Source organism: Cryptotermes secundus, unplaced genomic scaffold (genome assembly GCF_002891405.2).
Source record: "Cryptotermes secundus unplaced genomic scaffold, Csec_1.0 scaffold16, whole genome shotgun sequence".
Classification (NCBI taxonomy): Eukaryota; Metazoa; Arthropoda; class Insecta; order Blattodea; family Kalotermitidae; genus Cryptotermes; species Cryptotermes secundus.
The window spans coordinates 203,063-225,103 of NW_019718616.1; the positions used below are offsets into that span (position 1 = coordinate 203,063).

The following is a 22,041-nucleotide window of genomic DNA, read 5'->3' on the forward strand; positions in this document are numbered from 1 at the left end:
GTTATTTAGCATCGTCCTCAAATACCTTAATCCCGCTTTGGCCAATGCTGTAATGCCGAAGTGTATTATTTCATTTAGTTCAGTATGAACAGAAACTGAAATTTTGCCTTAATTTGTTTGTGCATGGAATAAAAAATATATTACATTTTAAGCGCCAGTGGATTACATAGAATATCTTGGCCCCACTTTGATCTTAGGGATTAGTGAAGTACCACGTAGATATAAAATTTGTTTTCTGTTTCATTTAGATTCAGAAACAAACAATCTAATTATTTTGAGTAACTGAGTGATAACAGAGGACACTAGTGTGTACAGTTTCAGAGTCACATATACACCGACAGGTGGCTGTTGAGATAAAACCGAAATGAAACATAGTCCGATGCCATGAAAACGCATTAATTATCCTGCGCAAACAAGCTCAAGATCTTCAGTACATGAGTATGATTCTTTAAATATAAAAGTATTTTTTTTATTTTCTTCTAGAAATGAAGAAGGAAACACACTGTATAAGCAAATAATAGCATGTACAGGCACAATGAGTCTTCTGTGAGTTCGTACTTAAATATTCCTCTAGACAAGTCGGCGCACCCCTGAAGCACAAGTTCTGCCTCGAAAACTCACTGCCCATACTAAACATCACTACATCACTAAATTAAAGAAATAAACAAGTTTTAAAAGGCTTCATTTTGAATTAGGGACAAGGAAATTGCAATGTTGGCTCACAAAATAAATTATATCAGTGCTAATGGGAGAGGTAATTTATTTCCTGGTCATGGAACACTGAGAATATTACCTAGATAATTTTCCACACTCTTTAAAGCTGTTCCACAATCAGGAGGGTTTAATAGTAACTACAGCGCTTTCTCATAAGAGCACAAGTTCCAAAGTCCCTCCAGCCGTAAAAAATAAAGTTAAGATAGACGTACCTCAAGTGTGGGAGTTACCTAGGCTGGTTACAATCAACACTGTATACATTACATACAGGATTCATGGACGTTGTAAACAAATATAAACGTCAATTTGGCATCAATGACTGTACAAAATGAATACTACATCTGAATGACACTCATGTAGGAATGGGTATGACTACGTACGTTTGTTTTGCAGTATATAGCATTTTATTGTGTATATATAAACAACTAAACTGATGACTTACTTATGTTTCCTTAAGTTTGGTATCACCATCACAATTATGAACAACTAACTGCAATTTGGGGTGGGGGCATCTTTACATTTCCACAACTTTTGAGGAAGAATCGAGCTTACGTAAACTGCATATTGACAATTTTCTCTTACACTTTCAACATATAAAAATGGTACAAATTTTAGTAGAATTATAAGAAAATATCTGTTAGATTTGATGATTTCACGGTGGAGACTATGAAAACTGGCTTCTTCTGTGATGTGGCGCCTTGTAGATCTTATGTGAACCGACGTTTCGGAGGAAAGTATCGCCTCCATATTCAGAGTAGAAAGTCCTCGAGCGAGGAACCAGCGTCAGCAGGTGGCTGCAGACTGAGTCATAAGTCGGAAACACCCAGATATATAGCTGCAGACCGAGTCATCAGTCGGAAACACAAAATTATACAGCTGCAGCCACGTACTCAAATTGATTCCTCGCTAGCGGATTTTTCTACCCTGAAGATGCAGGCGATATGTTCCTCCGAAAAGTTGGTTCGCACAAGATGTGCACTGCTCCACATCCCAGAAGACGGCATTCTTCAAGAAAATATCTGGTTCAGACCTAATTCAGATCCATTTAAAGTGATATCTGTTTTTACATTAATATTATAATATAATATCTACTCATGCATAATTCAGATATAGCTAAAGCGACATTTCTTTTTATAACGCAGTGAAAATACTAGATTTGTTTGATACATAGTTCAGATTTAGTTAAAATGGTACTTTTTTTCTTATCACCATATTCTGCCACAAAATTTTCGCAATTTTCAATTATTTCATAATTTTGAAATTTGAATATATGTGACCAAGGATGAAAACCGTGAAGTATCACTGGGAAATTTCAAAGATACATGGCTTCAATTATAAGTTATATAGCCTTCTTGCATAATGAGGAAAGAGCTTAGTTGTAACAGAACGTGAACTTGAGAATACGCGCAGCTTAATGTGATACCACTTTTTCTTTGGCTGTAACGTAACGACAACATGGGCATAATATGTGAGTGAAGCAGTGAACGAGTTCTGTGTCTTACAGTATACGAAACTGAACACGTGACATAGAGCTCCATGTTTCTTATACCACCTATACGAGATTTTCACGAGAGTATTCAAGGAATTATGAAAGGATGAAATACCGAGAAGAGCTTAGTAACAGCTGAATATCAAGAATGTCGCTTTTAACTGTTTTACTCAGTTGATACTTTTTGCATTTCTCTATCAGGAATATGTTTAATATTATTTTAATAAAATACTTATCAAATACTTTCCATTTTGTTATTGTCTTCTTGTATTTTCTATGTCGTCTATAACACATTTCAATTTGATATAATATAATTTGCGGGATATAATTGATATTTTAGGCTAAATTGGCGCCAGCTCCCTTACATATAATTATTTTAAACATGCACGCCTAAGTTTCAGTGCAGATTTAAGAATGTCTTATGAAATTAAGGGACAATCAATAGTATTTATTCGAAACATTACTATTTATCTTCATACACCATGCTCAATGCAAAATTGATGGATGTTTTAACATGTTAATTTTCATTGCCCTTGTGTGTTCCCTTGGACATATTGTTTGTTAGGAGTCCATTTACTTTATTGTATAGACAAATATGAACTTGAAACTATATTCAATTCCTACTGTAGTATTCGGAAAGAATGGGGGTGTGTGAGACCGGAATTTGTCCAAAATTTCCTACTAAACTAATAGGAATAAAATATGTATTTAAAATATCTGTAATTGTACAAATATTTAGAATATATTTAAGTAATTTATCATCCTACAATCAGATTTTATATGCACGTTTGCTCCAATTAACAATTAAGTTTGAAGAAGTACACTCACTAATTACAGGTACAATACCGGTAACGATGTACGTTAATGGGGCAGATTAATGGCAATTTTGATACCCGTAGGCCAGAGTATAAGCTTTACAATTGGCATATCTATATCTTCTAATTTGCTTAAAAAGACTTAAATTGAAATATTCAGTATCATAATTTCTAGACGGAAGTTAAATTTATGTGAAAATATTAAATTGTGTATGCCATTAATCTATGAACCGGGATAGCGTAGTCGGTATAGTAACGGGATGCGGGCTGGACGTCAGCGTGGTCTGAGTCCCGGTAGAGGCAAGAATTTTTCTCTTCCCCGCGTCGTCCATTTCGGATCTTGGGATCACCCAGCCTCCTGTCAAACGGATACAGAAGGCTTTCTCCTAAGGGGTAAAGCGGTCAGAACGTGAAGCTGCCCACTTACCTCCAGCTAGTGCCGAGGTTAAGAAAATGTGGATCTATACATCCACTTCCCCTTACACCTTCATGGCGTAGTGCTTAATTAGGTAAGCACAGGGACAAACTTACCCTAAGTTATAAAATTATTCTGTAAAATCATGAAGCTATTTCAGAATTCAAGAGGATAGAATCAATTTTCCGAAAAATTCCTGAAATATGAAATATATGCATATGAATTGAATTTGGAACAAAAATTAATATAAATTAATATAATACACATCTTCAACTCCCCACAAACTATAACTGAACAAGTAATCTTCCAACATTAATTAATATTTAAAAATTCCTCGTAAGCAGAGAGCCTTCAGAAAATCAAATGTTGTCCAGACGATACATGTTGTTAGTTCCCGTGTACTCCTCAGCAAACATTTGTCATGACTTGCAATATCATTGAAAAGTAGCTGTTTTGCACATCAGTATCGGCTATTCACAAAAGTGTAGTCTTAACGAGCTACTCGTACTTCTTCAAAATCTGTCTACCGTAAAGATTGCTAATCATCCCGGCTCCTGTTGCTTGGCTCTCGATCCATGGTTATCCAAGTGGTCTTAAACAATTTAACAGTTTAATTACTTAGTATTCTGTACGAGTGTTTACGGCATACAAACAAATCTTTAGGGAGTATCTCCCCCAAATAGACCAAATACGACCATAAGAAAAATACAAAGACAGTGAAAATCTTTAATTCAGCCATTAAGAATTAAGAGTCTGTAACTATTTTCTCGTGCAATCTGCAGACTTTATGCCGTTCTTTCCTAATTTGTGATCAATTTTTGGAAACTTTGGGAATCACGTTCAGTAAAAGTAACGGGGAATGAACTGCTGAAGTTTACATTCTTCAGAACAATTGTCACACCCCATAGTGTAAGCAAGTGTGAAGATCTCTTCATGTGTCAATACAACTGCAAAATCTACATCTTGTGAACGTCCATAAACGCGAAGTATTGTTGCAGCTGAATAATACTGCTGTTCCAAACAAACTAACAACTGAATAAAATTCTTAGTGTCCTCCTGGGAATTCGAATGTTAGAACCCTTTTCACCTCCTCTTCTATCAGTCTTAGTAGCGTTAAATTCAGTGCTGTCCCTGCTCACGCTTATAAATCAAACCCATGGACTACACACTTGGTAGTTGGTGCTGAACACAGATCGCAAGCCATCAACAAAAGTACACAGACAATGAAAGTAAAATGCAAACAAAAAGACTAGCGTGGTGGGAACATGATGTGAATAACGGAAACTTAATTTAGCGGCATGCGTGTCGCGATCGAAGCTCTGTTACCTGTTGTTATCATGCAAATGCCGACTCACACGCGTGACACCCAAATAATGGCTCATGCTATGCGCAACACAGACACCCTTCCCGCAGTTACTCTATCTGCGAAATTGTTTTCTGCATCTCAACAGAGATAACGTGAAGCAGAAGTTCCGTCAATAAATTGCAGCATTAATATTAACTTGAAAATTAAGACCCATACGCATCCTTACTTATAAATTACTTGTGATTTTCCATGTAGCTGTTCTTTGTTTTCGTTAGAATTCTAAACTCCAGACTGAATTTTATATGATTTTGGGATATTCTGTAAGGGAGCTGCACTTACGCCTAATAGTATATGATTTGTGACAGAGAAAATAGTCAAAATGTTTTGACGTTTTCAGCTCCACCTCCCCTTTAGTAGTTTTTAATATTACTAATCATGCGCACAATACACGTAATAAACACTAAACATGTCATTCCTTACAACCAGCTGTCATTGTTTGTTAATAACACAGCAATTCAGAAAATTGGGTCAAGACCCAATCCACTTTACTATCCTTTCATTACATGTCGAAGAACGACGAAAAATTGTTCGCTTCACTAACCCACATATCTTCTTTTTCTTCTTCTTCTTGTGTCACACATCACACTTGTGAAAATTATGGGATTTAAGAAGCAAGTCACAAGTATTACTGGGCACCATAAACTGCAGTACTAAAGAGCTTTTTGATCCTTGTCGATCATTTTGCGTACTTAAACAGACGGTCTCTCATTTCTAAACACTAAAAGCTCAGACGAAAGTAATGTGCCAGACTGGTAGGTTGGAACAATGTTCATTCTAGTATACTTCCTAATTTGAGAACTGATATTTAAATAAGGTAGTAAAATAGATCACATATTTATTCTAATTATATGAATCTTTCTATTAACGGTATGACAATTATATTAAATGGTTGCTTATTGAAAGTAAAAAGAAAATTAACAAAGCTAAATTTGCAATTCACTCTTAGTGAAATTTAAGGTAACCTTCCCAAGACAGTACCAATTTTCAACTTAAGAGTTGATCTATATTAAGGACTGTTTTAATTATTGAGCAAATTATTCATCCAGTAATGAAATACAAGGAACAGACACCGAACATTTGAACAAATTTACACCAAACAAATTGGCTCTAGTGGAAACGTTTCTGACTTCTACTCCCGAGTGTCTGGGCTGGGACACGCATTCTCCTCAGTGAGGTCTTACGTCTTTACCCTAGGTCACTCGAGGCAAATGCCGAGGCAGTATCCAGAAATAGTACACGACCGCTTTTGCACTTCACCATTTTCTAAAAAGCCTTCCATTCGAAGCTATATAGTCTAAGCTGCTAGCAGAGTAATTAAATATACATTAAATAAATAAATAAATAATAGTACGAATGCCTGGTCTTATACATATAGTTATAATGGACTACATTTCAGCGTCTGGAACTTTTCAACAAACAGGTTATCTAAAAAAACAATATCTATTTCAGGTAGCTTACGGTGCCCATGAGTGAAAGCTTTTAAATCTCACCTCTTTTCACTTAGTCGCCGTACTAACGAACAAATTGGAAGTACTTCTCATTATCAAACTTGAAGTTATTTTGACGACAAACCGATCAACTTTATGCAGTAGTGTGTATCTTCTGAATGAGCTAACCTTGAACGATTTCAGACAGAGCATTCAGCAACAGAGGGGCGCAGAGCCAATTCGAAAGTCCTGCTACCTGGTGAGGAACGACAGAAGCGCCAGAGCAGACAGAAGCCACCATGCACCTCTCCACCTCGTCGCTGATCCTGCAACAAAGACAGCCATGTCAGTACGAACGATTATGAAAGTAATTCTTGTGTAAATTGCTTCTGATGTGAATGATATTTATGGGAAATTAAAAGAAAAGTGCAAAAGATTGAAATCCTTAAGTTCTATGCGCGTATTTATATTGTCAGCAATGACGAACAGCAAGAAGATTAGAACTTTTTTCTATTGTTATTAGTAAAGAGATTTGCTCAGATATATGGAAAGTCGTTACAGAAAGCAATCTTAAATACATCCACATGTATCGGTAAAAGTTGTCTCTGTGCTTAACTAATTAAGCACTACCCCATGTACACGTATGGGGGAGTGGATGTATAGATCCACGTATTCTTGACCTCGGCACTAGTTGGAAATGAGTGATAAGCATCACATCCCGGCCGCTTTACCTTCAGAGAAAGGTCTCCAATACCCATTGGCTAGGAGACACTTACTACAAACCTCTTTTTCACTAGTTACAAGCCTGTTATTAGACGTAGCTCTATTGCGTGCTCAATTATATAATGAGACTAATTTCAATTCAAATTTCCATTGAATTTATGCTTTAAGGTAACTGAAATTGTCATCATATTCTGATACTAGGCAATTATATGAATTCACAGAAAAATGGCGATGAAGAATGCTATAACTTAATTCCTTCAAATAACATGTAGCTTCTTCTGTCTCAGAAGCTGTGATCTTGAAACTTTCAGCTTAACACCGCCATTTTTCAACCCACCCTTTGTTTATATCAGCTCAGTCGGAATGGTGCTATCCCTGCTACATCTATTTCTACCTTAGGACAGTGTATGATAATCACTGCAAGTTTACCTCACAGATCAAACTAAGGAAGGTCGGTATAGGTATGGGAAACTGGCTGGGTAGGTTAGCACGAGACTCAGGGTAGCGATGCCGAATTAAGCGGTATTCTGGGAATTAATCCAACTTGATGTTTATTCACTTATTGTTCTCCAAACCACACTGTTAATTTACTGTATGCTTATGCTTTAAATTATAATACTCGATCTACAAGCTATAACTCGGAGCGCGCAAGGATCACGTCCGTACACTTCAGAATATGTTGAAAGACTCGTTTGTGGAACGGTTTGTACACCCCACGCTGGGAATTGGAAAGAATTCCAATTCTCCATGGTGCGGACATATGCATGTAATTCCGTCTTCCGTGATGAAGATTGAAATTGCGGTGCATTGGGAAACCCACCCCCTCCAATAATAATAATAATAATAATAACAATGTCTGTACTCGTATATAGAGCCAAGTTACAGGGTATTTACCTTAACCCTAGACTACGGAGTTCTCTAAGTTACAGGGTAAGTCTTGCAACTAGTGTTGTGGGACTCAATAATTGCTGAAGTCTGGACTTGTTACCGTAAGGAAAGAAGGCAATACAAAATAAATGACATAGCAGTGAAACTATTCAAACGAAAGCATTGAAGATGAATTTACATTGCACTGCGCTCATAAAGCATGTTTAAATGGGATTATCGTGTTACAGAGAAGCTTCATAACCCAGTTCCTACAGCTGAGGACAAGACATTGGATATTTCTGAGTACCACATTGCCATGCTAGAGAGGTCTGTTTAAATATAATAATCACAGAGCATTACGTCAATGTAAGAATGTAATCCGAAGAACGATAATTGTTGCAGTAACGCACACCTTCCCAGTATTGTAATCCGATCAACAACATCTACCTTTGTATTAGTATTACAAAGCACAGTACGATAGTGGTTTAAAAGCGGAAAATTAATAGCCCAGAATGTCATGTCACTGATTATTTCAGATATCCTAAATATTTTACGGCATATGAAGAAAAAAGTGAAAATTTAAGTTTCGCAGTTACAAAGTAACACAACAAATGTCATAATATTTTAAACAGGACGAAATACGTCGGATGGTTTCACTATCGGTCTCGACATATTTAAAGAAACAGACAACGAATTGTTGTAACCTGTTGTACGAACATTAATTATGACTGATTATGATAAGATCTGAACTCCATAATAATAAACTCAAGTTCAAATTCATAAAAAATTATGAAGCTTAAAATATTTTGATAATGACACACTTTCGATCGTTTTGTAAAAGATTACCGAAGTTTGAAGAAAGTCGTCTTCTGGGTTTTGACGCCAAAACCTAGAAGACGACTTTCTTCATAGTCATCGCCGTGAAAACCTCAAAACTTACATTACTGAAGTTTGGTTATAAATGTAGCTGAATTAAAATGTACTTCTACATCTGAAATAAAAATAATTAATGCAGTTTCATGCTATGTTTCCTTTCATTCAAATAATTGTCCAAATTTAGGCTGAAGTATTACCCTCTATGCAGACAGTATCTGTGGGAAGTACCAGAAATGCAGATTCTAAGTTTCTGTCTCTCTACATCTCGACTTCTTACAGGCACAGGGTCGAGCCGATAAAGTAAAGTACCGCATATATTTCGTAGGAACTTGCTGCCAACTTCTTGAGGGCAGAATTGATGCCGTGTTTTCCAAGAAGAGATGTAGCAAAATATTTCCGAACTTCGTTCTGTATTACAAATACAAGAGAGTCAGTAAATACGTCAAAAATAGGTATTACCGTAAAACATATGATAAAAAAACTGCGTGATTTTAGTCCGCAAGCGAGCTCTACCGCCTCTTGTCGACGAAGTTTAGTACCAACTTTTGCGGATAGAGAGTGTCGCGTGGTCAACACAACAAACCCCACGGCCGTTGATATTCGAACATTAAATATAATATATTTCTCGACATATTATAATATATAATAATATATAANTTGTGTCAAGTGTCAGAGTTGTCACAATGAAAACCTGAAATGTGTCATCCCATAGCATAAGATTCCACAGAGATATTTACGAAATATTATGCTCGGTAAACATAATCAAAATATCCGGCATGCGTCCCTGGACGACAGTGGTCAAGGTTAAGTTAAAGTTTTCCCACCGATTATTTAATTAAGCGCCGGGCCATGAAAATGCATGGATACGTGAAGGACTTGGAGCCACTCGTCTTTAACCTCGGCACTAGATGAAACTGAGTGTTCAGGTTCTCGCCCCGGCAGCTTTACCACTGGGGAAAGTGCCCATGGTGTGCACTGAATAGGAAGGTGGGTGCCCTCCAGAGCCGGTACAGACGCCCTGGAGAAAATAAAACTCTTTTGACCTTACCAGGAATGGATCCCCGATTCCTCAATACAGAAATAAGAAATTTAGGCGTAACTTGTTCAAGTCACTTGATTGATTATAAGCTCAAATCCTATTAGCTATATAACTTTTAGATCTTATGTTCACCTTCATAGCTGCACAATAGGCGGCTTCTCAAGAAGGGCTGATCTCCATGAGTAAGTGATGATGATGATGATGATGAGTGAATGATATTCACCTTAATGATAATAAGAGAGGCCAAATGCAAAAGGCAGTTCGTGTCCACTATTCTAAATCTGTGCTAAGAACAAGTCGAGAAAATCTTGTTTGAATTAAATGTACAGGTGTACAAAGTTTACTTTAGATCTTCGAGAAACATACTTCAGTATCTCACAGGGAATATCTGTGTTTCATACGTTTTATTCAGTGCTTTTAAGTCAAGTCTGGATGAATGGGTACTGTACCAGAGGAATTATACATCCGTGACTAGAATTAGAACCACATAATCATTTTCTCCGATAATCTTCAAGCATAAGCCACGAGCTCTTAATTTATGTTATAAAGCCTGCTTTTAACTGTAGATTTCGAAAGTGACACATTTTTATGCAAATTTCTTATCTAATCTACCATTCCATAAACTTTATTTTGTAAGATACAGTGAACGTGACAATACTCATGTTTGTGTGTGTGTGTGTGTGTATATATATATATATATATATATATATATATATATATATATATATATATATATATATATGACGGGATACAGAGAATCCATGAATGACAGATACAATCTCTTAGAAAAATATTACATTTTCAGATCTGAAAATATGAAAACGAGATCTGCTTTAAACAGAAATTTAGAGACGTACAGAAGGAACGAATCTTACAGGTGGGTCTGAAATATGCATGTACAAGTGGTCCAGTTACATGCATAGCAACCGAAGTGCGAGATGAATCCGCTATAGCACAAGTGGAGCCAGTGTACAATATGAACACTTGTAGGCTACAAAGAAAGGGGTGTGAATACTTGAAGCAAGATTTCTGTACAACGAACATGAAGACATATGTTTATTAAACAGAAATTTCTTAAGAATATTTTCACATTCAAAATAATCTTTCAGGGTATCATAACAGTACAGGAACAGCTAATGTACATAGTCCACAAGTAGATACGTAAGAAAGGAAATATCAAATTGTGCGGTACTGAGAAAGATTATCTAGCGGTAGAGCACAAGACGTGCATCCTGGAGGTGCTCGGCTCTCATTTCGGCAGGGACACAATATCGTTTCTCAGTTAACTCAATCCTTCACATAAATGTTGGAATAGAACTCGTTTAGACCACCACCGCTCCCTTCCTTTCCAATTCACCAGTCATCTTGCAATTCGACGCTATATAGCCTAGATATTGACAGCGTCGAAAAAAAAATATATATAAATATATACGGGACAATAATTTTAACACAGCGAATACCAAACTGGATCGCTTGACATCAACCGGAATCATTTCGATTGAATTCTGATTTTCAATAACTATTTCCCAATGGTCCATACTCTCACGTGTATGGATAACTAAGACACAGGTTTGAATTGTAATTGGATTTATTGGATACTTACAGGCCGTAATTACAAATAATTATAATACTGTTACTGATTTACACATTTTAATATCACTCCACACTAATCATCTCAGTTTATCTCCACTAATGCTCATGAATTTATAACACAGGAAATATATACGTCTCACTAAATCACTCCCAATATCACTGTGCTACAACGCATACAAAGTCTTCAAATCACACGTTGATTCTTCACAGGCTGACTTCTTGTATTCTTCAACCACGCATTTCCCGTGGTTATCACCTACCGAGAACCGGTTCGTCCCTAAACCGAAAAATTCTGTCACTTATATAGCCAAAGAACGGACACGCATCACAGGAAACGCATGTCACGTGACCATCACCCACCGCTGCATGACGTCACCAGAGACACGTGAAACACATCCTCCTCTGCTGTTGCGTGTTGAACTGTGTTTACAGAGCTGTTGCCTGGCAACGCGTTCATAAAATCTGTTACAATATTAATACAGGTTGATCGAAAAAGAATGCCGGGATTATGTATCTATGTTGAGATACTATTGTCTGTTTACCAGTCGAAATAACTTATGAGCAATGCCTGGATTGGGTGGACCAATTTTCTGGCCTCCATGAAACCCAGGTCTTGCACCGATGGGCTGTTTTTGTGGGGATACATTAAGAATATTCGGGATCTCCAACATCCATGGGGTAGGATCACAACAGCCATTGCAGAGGTAACTCCAGATATGATTCAGCGGACTTGGCACGAGATCGAAGAAAGACTTCATATATACCGAGCGATAAGTGGAGCACATATTCTTTTTTGATGACCCTGTATTCTCTAGCGTATAAGTCTTCCACCTGACTTCTTGCCAAAACACTTCATGCGAAGATTGCCGTCATGTAGTCTGATAGAACGTTATCAACTTACTTAGGATATAGCACTTCCGTCTTCAGGATAGAGGAGTCCTCTTCTATGCATACGTCTACACACACATACTATTTAAGAGTCCTTTTCTCTACATACGTATGTAGCATAATGAAATCATTTACGTCCTTAGTTACAGATGTCGTACTTTGGAATTTGATGAATGACTGAATGCATAAGAGATGGGACACAATAATCCGGTCCTTGCACTGCGACCTTCAAAGATTTATTGTCCTTCCCCTTTCAATCCTACATTTCAAATGAAATGGAGGACTTTGTTTATGAAGGCCCCATAATAGTCACTTTGTTCTATAAAAAAGTGGCCCAGATGACGAAATCTTAAGTAAGCTATAGCCTCGACCGCGCCATAGCTCAAGCGGTTAGTCGCTGGCTTCCCAATGCGACGGCTCGGGTTCGATCCCGGGTCTGGTCAAGTGGGATTTGTGGTGGACAAAGTGGCGCTGGGGCAGGTTTTCTCCGAGTACTTCGGTTTCCCCTGCCAATCTTCATTCAACCAATTGCTCCACAATCACGCTCACCTATCATCTGGGGCTGGTACAATAGGCCAGAAGTGGCCGCAGTACAAGGGACTTAGTCCCACCCCAATAGCAATTAAAAAAAATAAGACAGCGTATCAATGCAGAAATCATAATATTTGAGAGCTCCTCCTAGAATATTTCCAAAACGAGGCATACCGATGATAAATATGGTTGACTTAAGGAGAAACTCTCATACAGAGTGAATATTGGTCGCTCTTTTCCTGCAGAAACAAGACTACGGAACTTCGTGTTGGAATGCAGCCCGTATGTGCACCTCGCTATTCACGGTGCTAATTCTTTGTCAAGATAAATGACAGGAACACACAGCATACCGTGACTGGTCGAGGTGCAAGGGCAGTTAGACGCCTTTTCCTTTCTATTCTGTTCTATTTCATCGCATTCTAGCTCACTTATTGAAAATTCTCAAACACGTACATGACAATTTATAAATAAGGGGGCAGGATAATTCATAGGTATAATGACTGCGCAATGGGCTGGAAAACCGAGGGCTCGGGGTGCGACTTATGTCACCAGAAATTGTTTGTCTTTCTTCTCCACAGCGTTCAAAACCGGCTCTAGGACACACCCAGCCTCCTGTCCAATGGTTGCCGGTGGCTGTTTCCCCAGAGATACACCAGTCGGGCCTCGAAGCTCAAAAGTTTTCTCTATCTAATGTTATTAAAAACACGTGGATATATATTTCTGCTCCCTAATACATTTCAATGGTATGGTATATAATTAAATATAAGGAGGGCAACGTTCAGACCTTAGCTGCTTTATTCGATATTTTTCGTAATACCAATAAGTTTTCCAAATATTATATCAATTGAACTGAACAGGATTGTTTTATGTAAAAGAACATTCTGTGAACATGAGAATGTACTTTGTGTTGCATAAGAATTGGGGTATTTCTTGGCCAGCTGTGGGCAATGGGCTTCTCAAGCAGGACACATCTCCATATTGTTATAAAAAATATAGCTAAAATGTTGTTGTATTTAAAATGTCATAGAACTTCAGCAGTATGACTGACAGCAAACAATGTGTGGTTAATTGTTATTAGCAACACTCGTAAATTTTTCATTATACAAGAAAAACATTTTAAATATTTTCCAGAATACTGTGCATACAAACTTCTCCATGGAAATTATTTTTCTCTATGTTCCTTAAAAGTGAAAAATTAAAATGAAGAGCTCAAAATGGTCATCAATATTACTTTACACCACAAGAATAAGTTACCCCTTTTATATTTTTTGTGAGTTGCTTGAAGTGGAAACGCATGTTAAGGAAGATAGACGTCATCTTCTTCAGTTTATTTTCATTAGACGAATCTTCTGCTTTTAGTCTCATACTTTCCCTGCCCAAATATACAGCACCATCCGGAACTAAACAGGTTTCTTGAGATGTATCCATTCATATTACTTTACGTCTCGTCATTCCTGTACGTGTAACTCTTCCCATGCGCACTTCTTATTAGATCAACATGATAATAACATTACTAAGCAGGATATCAAATTACTTTGTTAAAGTACGTACTACCGAAATCCCTCGGATTGAAACCCATAAACTGAGTTCTTGCCTGAGAAGTCTAAATGCTGTGTCGTTCATAACCAGCCTCGGAAATGATTTTTAATAAAACTAGAATGACCGCCTATGTGGTCTATTAGTCAGAGTTCCTGGCTACAATTCCAGAGGTCCCGGGTTCGATTCTAGGCGCAATAAGTATTTCTAAGTAGTGGGTCTGGAAAAGGATCAACTTAGTCTCCTGAGGATAATGGAGGTGCTTTTGAATGAAAAAGTAGCGGCTTCGGTCTGGAAAACCGAAATTAACGGCCGTAGAGACCCGTTGCGCTGACCACGCGATAGCCTCTATCCGCTAAAGTTGGCATTAACTTCGCTGGCAAGCGGCGGTCGCTCGGTCGGTGTACGCTTGCGGACTAAAACCCATGGAGTTTTTTCTTTCGGCGTTGCTGATACAACCTGAAGTTTCAACGACACAAATACTCAGCTCTTTTAAATCATTTCCTGTGAAACCAGATCGACCCATTTTAAGTCCTATTTTCTTCTTCGCTTTTAATATTAATGTTATCCTCATTTCTTCTTATCTGCCTTCCCAGATGCTCCACCATCTAAATCCTTAATGAATTTATTACTTACCAAACCTGAGTCATATACCCAGACCATCTCAAAAGTAACCATCTTAAGCCGGCTGTTCATTCAGCGCTACGGATACCAGCTCCACTTGCTTTGTGTCCTACAGAGACACGTAGAACTCTTAATAGTGTACTCGTAATTCAAAAGCTTGTAACTTTTTTCTCGTTACAGTAATTAGCCTCATTCCATAGAGAAACATAAGACTGTGTACACGTGTTGTTCTGTTCGTTCGAGCGAAGTACTCTACAGAAGGAAACATGATTATAGTTCCGGAACTGAATGTTAACAAGAATTTCCTGAATTACTTCCCCTATCTATTTTACGTGTATTGTGAGCCTTAGCGACTGGCTACGGGCTGGACAACCGAGGTTTCGGAGTTCGAGTCCTTGTAGAGTCAAGAATTTTCTGCTACATGTTTCGGCTATTAATAGCCATCATCAGGCAAATACATGGCTAACATATACACACCACTGAACTGCAGTATTAATAAAATTGGATACAATAATATTGATTATATTAAAATACTTGACGTAAAAATACAATAAATTTGATTATATAAAACAAAAGTTATAGTATAAAACAAGAATAACCTCTTCGATTGGTGTTTTACATCATCGAGTCAGTCGCTGGTTTTTGTGATTTTGTTTCTTTCCCATGGACAAATTAGAGTATTCTATATCTTGTGTATAAAAACTGTTATAGAAGGCTCATGAAGTAGATGAAGTAATATTAATGTTGAAGACAAATCTCTTCATTGTCATCGCCGTGAAAACCTCAAAACTTACATAATATTAATGTTAATTACTTAGTCGGTGTCTCATCTTACAAAGTATTGTCCGTTCTATGGGGAATGTAAACAACAACTCAACATCACGAGCCTCCAATAACAGTTTTTATACACAAAATATAGAATACTCCAATTTCTCCATGAGAACGAAAGAAAAGTTATAACATAACAGGATGCATGAAATGGAATTAAAACAGTTTCACTGAACTAAATCTTCTAATTACACAGCAATTCTTCACAGGCCGACTTCTTATTCTTCTTCTACAACGAACTTTCCGTGGCTATCTTATACCGAGAACTCAGAAATGACTCCTCGCGCCATTTATTTTTAAGATAACTCCTTTTCACGGACCCCACGGAAAACACGGCCTCTATTGTGGCGTAGCGCAGACGGCACAGAAAACAACTCGCGTGGTTCCTGCCCAGCGAGTTCATTGGCGCGCTGACTCTTGCTTAGCAACGAGCTATAAACATTCATCATATTGTTGCGTGTTTAAAATTTCGTTACTTAGTAATGGAAACACTTTTCCTACGTTAGCCAAGAATTGTCTTCGCGGGAACGTGTTTACCTAGCTGTTCCCTAGCAACGGATATACATGTTACAATATACAAATCTCTCTTAGAATTTCTGATGCATTCTCATCAAGCCCCCACAATGACAAATTTTATTATTAGGGTATACAAGGAATTCTATTTAGCTAATCCAGAAATCATCAGCACAAGGCAGATCCTCTTAAGTTATTAAACAAACAGTGGGAAAATATCTTGAAACATAGAGTAAAATATTCTGCTCCGAAATGCAACAAAATGGATACAGTGTTTCGCCCAGTCTATCTGTAGATCTATATATTTTCCAGACCAAGTGTGTATGTGTGTGTGTGTTTCCTTCATTTCTGGCTTTCGTTGACTTGCAATGAGGTGGAAGATAAGATGAAGAAAGAAACAGTGAAGAAAAATGTTGAAATTCGCCTCGCTTTTTATATTTATTTTTCTTTCACTCCTTTCTTATTTTTCTCAAGCTGCCCTTCCATAAAAGCGATAAAAGAAATTCACTCGACTGTAAGAACATTCCATATTTTCTTATTGTTCGGTTGTGTAGTGTAGTGTATGAGGGAGTCAAACAGAATATGGACTGTACAACATCAAAATGTTATGACCTTAAGGTAAACCGTAAGTATAGCATAGAGTTCCCTTTCTTTTGATCTCTGCCATGCTAATGCAAGAAATGTACCAAAGGCTGCAGTAATAAAACTCGATGTCGATTTAACTTTTATAGCCCACTAGAGAAACTTTCTCTGCTCCTTCTTTTAGGAGTTATATTTAGTATTAGGGCCTTGCGATGATAAGGTGTTACCAGTGAGATTAAAGCAGGAGCCCATGGCAGCAGCAGAAAAGGGTCAAGCAAAAAAGAGTGTGTAGCCATAGCGAGGGGAATGATCTTGGGCATCAATCTCTCCAGCTTCCACAGCGATCAGTGATGTAGTCCGGCCCTAGGGACCACTAGCCCTTCTGTAGCAGTCAGCGGTCTTCTACCGTCGTTACGTTACATGTAAACCGCAACACGACCCATACGAATAACCATGAAGATGTGCGAACTAGCCAATGGTTCGTGCTTCGCATGTCATTATACTGAATGGGTAATCCTGGCACCATATGCTCTCTCTGCCTTCACTCGTATAGGCTAGCATGAACGTATGTCACTGTATGTACATGTACTGCTGTGTAGTTCAATATGTATCATAAATTTGTCCATGGACTACACAACAAGGGATATTTTCTTCTGGTATTCAGCCAGCAGGGCAGGGGTTTGATTCCTGAGAACACTGAGTAAACACTGAGAAAACTAAGTATATGTTACACTCTCGTCACCAAAATGCAGGGCAAAATCATGACATAAAGATAGGAAACAGAGGTTTTGAAAATGTGGCACAGTTAAGATATTTGGGGACAACGATAACAGATCGAAACTTGATTCAGGAGGAAGTTAAGAGGCGATTGAACTCGGGTAATGCTTGCTACCATTCAGTCCAGAACCTTTTGTCTTCTCGTCTTTTGTCCAAAAACATAAAACTTAGAATATAAAAAATGATAATTTTGCCTGTGGTTCTATATGGGTGTGAAACTTTGTATCTGACATTAAGGGACGATCATAGACTAAGAGTGTTTGAGAACAGGGCGCTGAGGAGAATATTTGGACCGAAGAGGGATGAAGTGACAGGAGGTTGGAGAAAACTGCATAATGAGGAGCTTCATAACTTGTACTCTTCTCCGAGTATAATTAGAATGATCAAGTCAAGGAGGATGAGGTCGGCAGATAATGTAGCACGAATGGGTGAGACGAGGAATGCGTATAGGATATTGGTGGGAAAGCCAGAAGGAAAGAGACCACAGGGAAGACCAAGGCGTAGGTGGGTGGACAATATTAGAATGGATATTGGAGAGATAGGATGGGATGGGATGGATTGGATATATCTGGCTCAGGATAGGGACAAATGGAGGGCTCTTGTAAACACGGTAATGAACCTTCGGGTTCTATAAAATGCTGGGAAATTCTTGAGTAGCTGCAGAATTGGCGGCTCCTCCAGAAGGGCTCAGCTCCATGAGTAAGTAAGTAAGTAAGTAAGTAAGTAAATACCTCAAGTTGACTTCAAGAAGTTTGAATAAACAGTAAAACGTTTCAAAAATTGAGTGCGTTCTGTCGTGTTTGTTCATAAATTTCAAAAGTTTGATGTAATTCCAAAAGAACGTTCACTCTTCGCGATAGATAAATATTATCGAAGGTTGACACGTTGATGCCAGCCCAGGACATAATTATTGTATCATGGCAACTAAAACATACGACAATTTGCGATACGTAAGGATTATATTAACAACAGAATTTTCGAACAAGGACGAATAGCGATTCCTAAGATGTAAACTATAATTGTCTTAACACATGAAATGGTATGCCAGTGAATTAAAGTAAGGTTTTACAGTTGCTCAAGGTCTCAGGTCGCCAGAGCGTAAATCGTTCAGGATGGCTCATTATGAGAGTAGACCTGGTATAGGCCACCGGATGTTTATAGGCTTTCATACAGCGAAACCCGCGTTAATTGCAGCTCCAATGAAAATGTCGAACCTCTTTCGGTCTGCTTGTGTCTCTCTTGTCTCTCAAACCGACAGTTCCCAATTTTACACCATGCTATTTGTTATGCTATGTTATTTTTTAGATGCACTGTATTTGTTTTATCTCAAAACAACTCTTCCGTCATTTGATATACTTCAACTTGTCTCCACTTTTTTATTCTCTGTATTTTTAAGTTGTATTTTTCTTTCAAGTGAATTAGCGTTCTATGTAATGAAACACAGGCCTGTATGTGTTTGTGTGTGCGAGTGCGTGGGATGATGCGCGCGCACAACGTGTTTGGTTCCTTTTACAATGTTTATGTATATGTTAACGCAAAACCACGAATTTGAGTAAAAACTAGGTTTTACGCGTGGAACTGAGGCGCTACAGAACAGTTCTGGTAAAAACCAGAAAAAGCAAATATTTGCATCTTATTTTAGAGATTCACCATCGTGTTTCGTGGTTTTACGAATTGGTCGTTGTAAATATTAGAATTTGCCATAAGCAAGCAGTAAAAATCCTGAAAGTAAATATTGCGACATGAACATGATGCCTCCAGCATAGGAAGCTGCCGTCAGTGCACATATTAGTGCAGTTCAATGATGTGCCTTATTTGCTACAGTTTTCAGTTTCGTTGTATTGCTCCAGTTTACTAAAGTGTTAAGAGAGCTTTTTTTTTTAATTCCACTGAACATGATATGACACGAGAGAGTGAGATTCTGTGAAGTTTCAGGACAAACATTAGGTTCAAGAAAAAAAAGGAGAAAATCATTTGTTCTTAATTTAAAGATTATGTTAAAATATTAGGAGAACTGTTGTTTATTCGGGCTTTTACCAACATTGAAGAACGACATCTTCTGGAATGTGGCGCCGTGTAGATATTGTGTAAGCGATGTTCCTCCGAAACATCGATTCACACAAGACCTACACGGCCCCACATCGAAGAAGACGGCATTCTTCATAGTCACCACCGTGAAACCTCAAATTTTACATTTTACCACTACTGTTCAGTAAAACTTATGTCCGGCGCCTAAATAATCAGTTTTATCAAAATTCAGATGTTTACGGTAACATATGATGTTATTTCAAATAACTGAACTTCTAGTGCCTTAAATTATTGGGATATTAATTTTCCTTTAACAACATGTAGCTTAAAATCTTCGATGATCCACAAGAAACAGCGCTGCTAAAACATAAGCTTTTGTAGATTAAAAAACTCCTTTCTTCACACTGCCGCATAGTGAATAAAAATGTACTATGCCATTTTCTTACCGCATACTTTTGTGTTCCTGTTGATAAAAGGAAGTTGCAGGTGTCTATAGAAATATGTGATAAAAGAAGGCATTCCTCATTAGAGATAAATTAAACACGGTAATTCTTAAAGTAATATTCCTTTTTTAAAATAATAAATTATTGTGTAGGAATTGAGGTTCTGACAACAGTGGTTACGAAGAGTATATCAAGGAAGAAACCAAAATGAAGCACGCTGCAAATTCTCCTCATGTCTTGTTTGGCTTACTCTTCAATCCTAAAGATGGACGACACAAGTTTTTCCGAAACGTTGGTCGGCTTTCAAGGGACTACACGGCGCTATATAACGTCAGCAAATTATTTAAAGTTTCGATTGCGCAATTGCATTGACAAACTGTCGATTACAAGTGATACAGAACTCACGGCTTCCCTCAGGTGTTACTGCACTGCGTGGTGTATTGAATTGCACGGCTAGGTTAACCGACGTATGCAGGCCGCAAAGCGTAACCGCAAAATTATTTGTCTGTCCATCGAGACACTGATCGGAACCACATCTAAATTTTATGTCAAGTTTTGGTAAATTAGTTTGCTTTGAAAATTTAAAAAACGCTTCAAAATCAACGTTCCTTTAGGGACCCGTTCCTTCTGCACCATTTCTCTAATTCCAGGATGTAAGGGATGTCATTTATTTTGAGAGTTTCACACTATTGCTTTAATATACGTGTATCTTTAGTTCTTACGTTTGCATTCATACAGATCTCCAGCTCTCGTCTAAGCCCTCACCAAGGCAAGAACGATATTTTCACTCTGGAAAACATTTCCTTCACAAACAGCAAACAGACTCCTTGATTTTAGTCCGCAAGCGAGCTATACCGACCGAGCGACCGCCGCTTGTCGGCGAATTTAGTGAAACTTTTGCGGACAGAGGGTGTCGTGTGGTCAGCGCAAAGAATTCCTTAAGCCGTTAATCTCGGCTTTCTAGACCTGAGCCGCCATTTCCTTGAAATACGTAGCTCCACAATTATCCTCACGAGGCTGAGTGGACCCCTTTCCAGACCTACTGTTTCTCAGAATATCTGGTAGCGAACCCGGGACCTATAGACCTGTAGCCTGAAACTCTGTCCACTAGAACACAGAGGCCGTCCAATATTTCCTTCACACGCCATTTAAAAGAGCGAGCATTGTAAAGCGTGTATTTTGCTTAAGATGACTTCCATTTTCTACTCTCGACCTTCATGAGATCAACTAGCTTACAAACTTGACATTACTGCCAAATTTACCGCCCAGGTATTATAACATGGTCAGAATATTTAGGTATACGATATGATGACTTATCCTGAGCTCTCCACGACTCCAAGTGAAACCTCTCTGAGCGTATATACGAGTAAACTACTGAATAAGTGAAATAAATCATCTGCTGTTAGAACCTGCAGTTTCTTGAAATTGTTTTCATCTTCATAAATGTTTAATGTTGTGTCATATCCCAGAGCTTCATAACTTCTGCTCTTAACCAGACATTAGTGAGGCGATAAAAATAGAGAAGGATAAGATGGGAGAGACATGTAGCATGCTTGTAAAGATTATAAACACATACAAAATTGTGGTCAAAAACATGAAAGAAGTAGACCTCTTTGAAGATATAGGCTTACTTGGAAGGATAATATTAAAATGGATTTAAAGAATTAGGGCGTGAGAATTTTAACTGGATTCATACGGATCAGGATATGAAGTTATGGAGAATCCTTATAAACAAGGAACTTAACCTTCTGGTTCCAGAGACTAGATGATGGACTATTAGTTCTAGAAACATGACTCTCCTCCATGAATATATTGTATTGTAAGAGAAAACACAGACAATGAGTGGAGTTCGATTTCAGTATTTATTGCTGAATATCCAGTTACATGTAAACAGGTTTGTGTTAGCAAGAACACACATATATATTTTTATTTATTTATTTATTTATAGCACTGTGACACAGTGATCC

The 22,041-nt window shown here is 37.8% G+C and overlaps 1 protein-coding gene across 1 annotated transcript in view; it reads right to left on the bottom strand.

Moving 5' to 3' along the window:
• Positions 1-3,497: 3,497 nt before the first annotated feature.
• The window catches only part of LOC111861392, a 548,679-nt gene continuing 530,135 nt past the window's right edge, over positions 3,498-22,041 (bottom strand). Inside the window, exon 6 of the mRNA XM_023845924.2 lies at positions 3,498-6,552. Coding sequence (XP_023701692.1) covers positions 6,479-6,552 — 74 coding nt within the window. The 3' untranslated portion in view covers positions 3,498-6,478. The remainder of the gene's footprint in view (positions 6,553-22,041) is intronic.